At 37.1% G+C, this 8,385-nt stretch overlaps 1 protein-coding gene across 6 annotated transcripts in view; it reads right to left on the bottom strand.

Annotated features, from left to right (window-relative positions):
- Positions 1-235: 235 nt before the first annotated feature.
- Positions 236-8,385, bottom strand: part of ATP8A1 (ATPase phospholipid transporting 8A1) — a 233,177-nt gene continuing 225,027 nt past the window's right edge. For all 6 annotated transcript variants that reach the window (XM_045056433.1, XM_019829563.3, XM_019829564.3 and 3 more), the window contains 2 exons: positions 6,109-6,200; positions 236-4,923 (listed from right to left, as the gene is read on the bottom strand). In XM_045056433.1, the coding sequence (XP_044912368.1) occupies positions 4,826-4,923; positions 6,109-6,200 (190 nt within the window). In that variant the 3' untranslated portion in view covers positions 236-4,825. The remainder of the gene's footprint in view (positions 4,924-6,108; positions 6,201-8,385) is intronic.

Here is an 8,385-nt window from a genome sequence, read left to right as displayed (position 1 = left end):
GGAGGGTACTCAAATTAACCATGTCTCTTACCAAACTAGACTTCACATGTTCCCCCTCATGTCTCCTTTAGTTGGATTAAAAGGAAGGGCTATTTTCTAGATCACTGGGGTTATAAACAAAATGTTAAAGTGCCATTAAGTGGAGACACCTTCTCAGACTATAATTACACTGGCTTTGGAAGTTTTATAAAGCAACAAAGTTTTTAAAACTAGCAATTACAACTGCAACAATTCTTTTATGTAATGGTACAGTTTATTTCATTTTTAATAACAATTAGAGGACAAAATGTTTAAAATTTGCAATTTAAAACATGCACATTCACAAAAGGCCAATGACACATAACACTGCATAGAACTGAATATTACTCAACTTTAATAACTATTTATGAAACACAGTGCATTGAACATCGAGATAAACAAACCTGAGAAAACTATGATCACAGATTCAATACTCTCCACTCATGCAGCTTCACAATTTCTACAGCAGTTTCAGCAGGAATGGTTTTTCATGGAGCTGAAAATACTATTTTATCTTAAATGCAAACTGCAATTTTCCATAGTAGCTGCCTCCCAAGGCTGCCTTTTTTTTTTTAACTTAATAAACTTGAAAATGTGAAAAATGAAGCTTGAAATAGCTAAACAAACAGCAAACAGTATTTACTGCATTTATGGCTTCTATTCTAGAACCATGAAACATAAAAATATTTATTATTTTTTAATATTCTGCTCTCGGTTTTTGCAAGAGCAGATTTACCTATGGAAAGTTGCTGTTAATTCAAAGTAAGCATGTATAAAATCTAGCTTTTTTCCCCTCCTTACGGGAGATTTATTTGCTGAGAAGTTTTGTGAGCTTTATTAAGAAAAGTTCTTAGAAGCAAGCTAAACAAAAGTTGCAATTAATTTTTTGCAAATTTGTTTGTAAAATAATTTACTTATTAAAAAAAAGTTGCGCAGAGAACCAATTAATTTGTCCACTGAATATTGAATTCCAGGTAGGCCATGACAGAATTTTATAAGGCAGAAATAAACATCAAGATTTACAGCAGTAGCCATGCATTGGCCTGGACCACTTTAAATATTAATTCATGCAAACCATAAACCTATCAAAAACACAGCTGCTTTCATACAGAAAATAAATCAAGACGAGAAATGGAAAACATTTATTTCCTTTCCTTCAAAGTTTAACTTACATTCCATTTTAATAGCCACTGAAGGTTAATTAAAATGCAGCAAAGTATAACTAAGTCTCACAAGTGACTTCAGTTATTTTAACGTGAGAAAAATCAGATTATGATCTCTTAAAGAAGCATTATAGAAATGTTCATCATTAAAAAGCATTTATTAGGCACCGAACTGCATGGTATTACATTAATTTACAAAAAGAATTCCACAGATCTGGTCCACATGATGTGAATGGGGTGGGTGTTTTCCCGATAAATTTTATAAATGGTTATTTATAAGGTTATAGACTTATTTGATGAAATAAGTTTTAGAACCGGGAACTCTCCTAGGGCAACTGCGCAAAAATAAACACTGATGATCACGTAGCATGGTAACAGTTAGGACATTGTTATAAATAATTTAAAAACTACAAATATACAATCTTTTACTTTCAGACTTGCACTCAGTTCCTGAAAGACTATTTTCAATGACAAGTTACAAGTGATGTACAGTGCACAATGCAGAACAAATCATGTGATGTGCATATCTGATACGAGAATGCTGAACTGCAGAATTATAAAACAAAACTTCATCATCAGAATAGGTGTTGATTTCTGGAACTCACTTTCCCCCCCCTGAAAATTAAGAGGAATGAGTGATTCCATTCAATGACCATATAATTCATGTAAATAAATAATATTATTGAATAGAATACACGTTCACCTGACTTGATGAGAAGAAGGTTTCCCATTAAATCTGCAACATTACTGAAGCTGGCTCACGTGAGATATTCAGTGGGGTGTGGGAGGGTGGGCAGCAAATATATCATTTTAAATTTGCTACATTCCTGAGAAACATCATTCTCCTGCTAACAATTTCTGCCAGATAGCATCTTTCTGGGTGTGAGACACAGATCTATTTTTATATGTATATATAAAACATTTAGAAAGTTCATGCTCAATATCACCGCGTACTACCCAACACTAAAGAAGCAACTCCCAGCTTTTCAATGTTAAATGAACGAGGATTTTCTGCTGTAAGTAGTATTTTCTGAATTGTAAACATTGTAAAGCAACGGTGTTAGCATTTGCCAAAGTCCCTACAAGGGACTTTTTAATTGAAGAGTATGTGTCCTTTATTTCAGAAAATACAAGTTGAAAGTCATTTCAGCTGTTTGTTTTAATCCTGGTAAAACTGTGTTACTTTTCCCCTCTTTGGTAGGTTAAAAAATCAGAGGGTTTTCTCTAACACTATAAAATCAGTGCCACCGTAATGCTGTGTTTTAAGTTTTACCAAGGCGACCACTCCCTGCTGCCCAACCCCCTCTCTCACCCAAGAAGCAAAGGAATTGACTTAATAATTCATAAATAGGACTAGAAATTAGCCATATTTCAGACCATGATCTCGTACGTTAATTAACCACGGGTATCTCTTCTACTCATGTTAAGAGCTCCATAGAAATAATCCATGTTTTAAGATAAAAATAAAACTTTTCATTTTTTGAAGCCGGAAAATTCAGTTCCATTATATTCATCACATTTTGCTATTAACATTTTGGAGAAGGACGCCGCTGACGAGGAGGAGGAGTTCTTATCCGTACCTGCGAGGAAGTGCTTCTCTGGAACGGGGTACTTCATTCTTGTTTTTGGGTTTGTGTGGCTTGACTTTGACTATCACCACTGCGAGGCCTGGGAAAGCTGCTCCATTCAGCGGACAAGTCCATGACTGCAGAATTTTGAAGGTGATCTCAGACTCTTCTTACACGTGTGGACTTTCTAGATGTTTCGATTCACAATTTTCTTAATCTGAACCCCAAAGGGGAATGCTCTAGGAAGTGAACTATGTCAACCCCTTGCTCCCCTTAGAATTATGTATGTGTTATAACCTCTCTTATTTACAGAAAATGGGGGGGGGCATACTTGTAACTGAATAGCTAAAAATACAGAGAAGGAAATGACGTATAACCTAATTTTAAATCTAGATTAAGAAAAAGGGTTAAAAGAATGAGACATTATTAAACTCAAATCACCTCTCTTGGCAATTCTAGTTGACTTTTTTTTTTTTCAAGAGGAAGTTCTACCCATTTTGCTGGTAAGTCCACTTAAAGGCAAACAGGATTCTGAATAAAAGGCAGAAAGTTTGCTTCAATCTCTGAAGTGTATCTGAAAACTAGAATTCCTTTTTATTTTTATTTTTAAATGAAAGCATTCTTTTAAAAATAGTATAGAAAACTGGTTGTGGTTTTTAAACAGCCCCTTCACCATTTATCGTTGGTAGCAAAATAGGCATTTTTAGGGCATGTCTCAGAAATGCTGAAAATAATTAAATTAAACTGAACATACATTTAAAACCATAGCAACAAAATCTACTCGTGATGAAGACTGTCTCTGGCTGTAAAGCAACAGGCTTGAGTAAAACAGGTGTTTTTAAAATGGGGAAAATGTACCACTGATTTGTCCCAATTAGCAGCATGTGACTAATTTGGGGGAGCTATTTGAAAAGTGAACTGTGAAGTAATTCTCAGTGTTAAATACAGGGGTGGTCACCATAACACGGGGTGTGCTATATAAGACAGCAGGCATCTCTAGCAGGAACTATAGAAAGAACCAAAACACAGGACAAAAGCCGAGCCTATGTACATTACAAAAGCCCATGCATTTATCCGACATGGTATTCCAAACACCTCGACAGAAGCACTGGGACTCTCACATAAATATGTAAGCAAATTTTTCTTGAGAGAGAAAACTTTAAGACAAAATGACATCACTCAATCTTCAGCGGAAGCCAGGGGTTTAGAAAAATCTAGAGACACCTCATCAGAAATGACTGAGACATATATACAGATTAAAAATCAGTATCATAATGACAGAGTCACATTACCACGTGTGCCCTCCAACTTCAACAAGTAAACAAGACAAACAAGAAAGAAGCATTTGTAAGGCCAAAGGTGCAACATCACAGATTTGAGTAGCAAATGCCTTGAAATACTCATTTTTGCAAATCACTCTTACATTTGAAAAGTCAAGCATGCAGATCCTACAGCAGAACTGGAGGTAAACTTTCTTTTAAATTTCTGGGCAAATGACTACTGAATGAGAAATACACTTATTGAACTTCTTTGGCAAACATTTATCAAGACAATTTTTGACACAAACACTTATTAATGTCTTGTTTAGAAATTTTGCTCAGTAAGGTGAGTCAGTTCCTTAGAGAAGAGTGCTGGTTTTTTTTCAGCATATTCTGAAATCTAAGTCTGGATATCAAGAGTCCCTTTAAATTATTACCATTTTAGAGTTTTTAAATGGTTGGTTGCCTTGTGGTATATCCAATCAACTGATAGTCAGTTACAGCCCCAGAGTAACGGCATAAGACTCCTGACCTATTCTCAGTTTTAAGAAAGCATTCTGGCAAGATACAAGGTCATTTTCAATTTCTGCTTACAAAGACTCAGCAAATACTTTAAAAAATCTGAAAGAGATGGTGTTACAGTATAGTGGCACAGTGCTTATGTCTATAATATACATGAATCTGAAGGTCAATCAACGAGATGAGCTCAGATCCACTTTCCCCTCCTTGGACCAGACTGGAATTGGTCAGCAGATTCCGGGAAGACCTGGGAGCTCTCCTTAGAGACCTGGTGGAGCCAGCCTCGAAGCCCCGCCCATCACCATTCATCGGGTCTCTGCTTTGTGGTGTCATATGCTCTAATCACTTCAGATTGTGAGACGATCCCGTTCTCATCTTGTGAGAAAGCATACCCATCTATAAGTTAGAGAGGAAACAGAAATGATCACCGTGAAGTCACTGGGAATCTCTATTCTGAGTTTTAAGCACTTATTTTCTGATCGGGGGGACCTCATATAGCCCTCCTGCCCTCAAAAGTGTGCACGAAGACATGAATTTTTAACATCTGGAGAAAAAGATGCAGACTCAGCTATAACAGGAAGAGTGGGCTGACTGCAGGTTGTCAGCTGAGATTCTATGAACTCTGCCCCACGGATGCTTTCAACCCCCCTCGGTCTTCCTCATGGCATCTCAAATCCAAGCCAAGCCTCCCAACTTTTGATTCCTGGCTACTGGAGGGTGTGGGAGTCTAGTCAAGTGGGCACATGCATTTCCATACACATCAGGTGGATGAGCCAGAAGGAAGAACAAAAGTGAGGAGGATTCACAATTAAACACATGTAACTGCCAAAGGTGGAAAAGGGGACTCCTTCCTTGGGACAACATCATCCTTGGCTCTTGGCGTCTACAAATAAACTCATTTGTGCCCCAACATGGCTGGGGATAAGCAACGGCCCCCAAGGGGGTCACATCTTTAGAAAAGGCCTCTTGAAGCATAGAAAGCAAAAGCATTAAACATGAGTATACGTAAATGAAAATAAATTACATGTGGAAACAACATGAAACAAAAGATATATGACTAACACAAATACATTTACTACAGGGCTTTATATATTATATTCTCTTTTAGATCCTTGAAATGTTAAGAGGGCATGATACCTAATAATTTCTTACAACTCTAAATATTCATAAACATTTTTGAAGGGGGAAATATATGTTTCTGTGCCGTATGAAAGCTGAAAAAGCCCTTGCAAAGTTGTTCAAGTAGAAAAGATAACAGTACGGAGGGAGCTTTTAAGACTTAAGATTTATTTTACTGGTTCGTCTGAAGATTTAAGGAAGCAAGGGGCATGTGGAGATATTATTTCTTCAACTGAAAGCAGCAGGATTTTAACATGCTTTGTCTTGTCTGCTGGAAATGAGACGGTTGTGGTCAGAGGTTTCTCTCACTGGTCATTTACGTAACGTGTTGCAAGTACGCAAAACTTTTTTTCGGTGTTAATGTTAAAAAGTTGAATATTCCTAAAGCCCAAACCCTGCTGTCCTAAACGCTCTGACGTGACGGCAGAGAATTTATTTGCAAGTCAGAACTCAGATACTCACGGAGCAGGTTTTGTTGCAGCGATTCAGATCGGTACAAGTTCACGTGGTTCTTCTTAAAGACGTTCTTGAGCAGTTGCGCCCTCTCCGTGAGGCTGTGGGGCAGGTGCAAATGTGTGAAATGAATTATCAACTCGGCAGAGACCCCAGTGTGCCCACAGGACCACCAGAGAATCAGACTTAAACAAAAGATTGCTTGAGAGGTCTGTAGTCTAGGGATTCTTTTTGCCCCGTTTTCTCAGATAGCAAATGAGATTTCAAGTATTTAGATACTTCCAAGGCCAGCTTTCCCCAGAGCTAAGGAGAGTTTTGTTCCCAATAATCCAGCCAAAAGAGTTCTCCACCCCCTAGTTATATTTAAGTCAAATGGGAATACAGAACCTGTACAACACAGTTAATAAAAAAATACAAAATCTGCCAGCAGCGTCATTAACTTCTAAAATCCTGGTTGACTTACTACGTACGTAGTGAGCGTGGCGTTTTTAGAGTCACAAAAATTATTACTCTTTTTCCTACTTTGCACATATTTTGGTACAAAATAATATTTTTTTAGTGATGCAAAGAAATCCTAAAAATTACATGAAGAAGAGATTTCATAGACATTTTAATTAGAAAAGTTCCATTACCTGCTCCAATGTGGTATGAAATGTGTTCCTTAATTTCATTTTAAAATAAAACTATTTTCAGAAAATAATATTAGGTAAAACAACAAGGAAAATATTTATTTCTCAATAAACGTTTAGAATAATCTCCACAGAAACAAATCCACGTAATTAATTATGTAACGCCTAGAAGCAACACTGCAAGAAATAATGCATCTGTTTTTTTCCACTGCGTGTAGAATGGTGTCTCCCACAGCAGGAAGCCAATTATTTGTCAAATCAATGAGTTCGAGTAATCATTGTGAAATACACTTTAAACATCACACCAGGCCTCCCAATCATGCCATTTCTCCAGTGGTTGATGTATAAAACTTTGCTTTGATATCAAAGAACATAAGAATCCTAGTAAGTAATCCACATGTGTTACAGCAAATGTTTACGCAATTTTGTTTTAATCACTGGAATGCGCTCAGTTGAAAAATTTCCATCTTGGGTTTTTCCCCCACTATAAAAGTTTTAGTTAAATTGTTCTGTCAGCTTTGTGTTTTGCCTAATTTTCTGAAATCCTGAAGTGGAACAATTGTTATCATATACAAAAAATAAAAATAAAAGAATCCTCCGCAGAATGAACTCGTAATAATGCAAACGTTCAGGCTTTCGCTGAAGTAAAATATTTAGCAATGTTGACATTTGTAGTTATCTTCACATATTTTTCAAGTCGAGGGATGCTGTAAGTGGTACTTATTAGACATACTTCATTGTCACTGAGAATTAGCTACATTAAGGCAAGAAAGCTAATTAATCTAAAACTCTGGTGGATTTGCAAATAGTTGTAAAACTTGCTTTTGCCAGTGAAATAAACAGATATGGGGAATGAGAAGGGGCCATTTTTAGAGTCGCTTTTCTACTCTGTTCTTAAAATGATCTAACATTACAGACCCAGAGACCCTGAGGAACACTAAAACATGTAACTGCTTTGAGGAAGTCGGCAGCCTTAGCGGCAGGTGGTCTGATTTTGTTAGCAGAGCATTGCGGACGGGTGCTGGGAAGTCTCTGGTGTTTAAGATGGAAATGACTACAGACAACTAGAGGTTGGCAATGTATCAGGATGTAGCTTCTTCTCCCCCAAATACATTTTCCAGGTTTCAGGCTGGCCTTCCTAAATGCATAATACTTTAATATTATAACATTAAATGTTAAGAAGGCAGATGTGGGAACTTTATGTGTCCTATTACAAAACTTAGATGTAGAAGATAATGTAGTTTGTAATAATCATTCATATGAGGCTATCCTTTTACTCAGCTGTTGCATCAAGTTAATGCCTAGTGTTCAAAAACAAAGCGCAGTAAGAAAGCTTTCTCAGGAAAGGAGTGCATTACTGGGGGCAGAGCATGGGCTTTGGAATCTTAACTTTAATTCTGAGTCTGTTACTTATTAGCTGAGGAGCCTCAGGCAAACCTTTCTTGGTCGTCTCATACACACCAGGAGGATAATCCCTAACCAATGGTGGGGATTCAGGGAATTGTATGGTTTCTAGCACAGTGACTGGCACTTAGGAAGCACTCCACAAATGCTAGCCCTTCCCAACCTTGCCATTCTCCCAGCTCCCAAGGAATTTATTAAAAAATTTTGTTTAATGTTTATTTATTCTTGAGAGAGAGAGAGAGACAGACAGAGC

This window comes from Felis catus, chromosome B1, assembly GCF_018350175.1.
Source record: "Felis catus isolate Fca126 chromosome B1, F.catus_Fca126_mat1.0, whole genome shotgun sequence".
NCBI classification, from domain to species: Eukaryota; Metazoa; Chordata; class Mammalia; order Carnivora; family Felidae; genus Felis; species Felis catus.
This window is presented reverse-complemented; position numbering and strand designations above follow the sequence as displayed.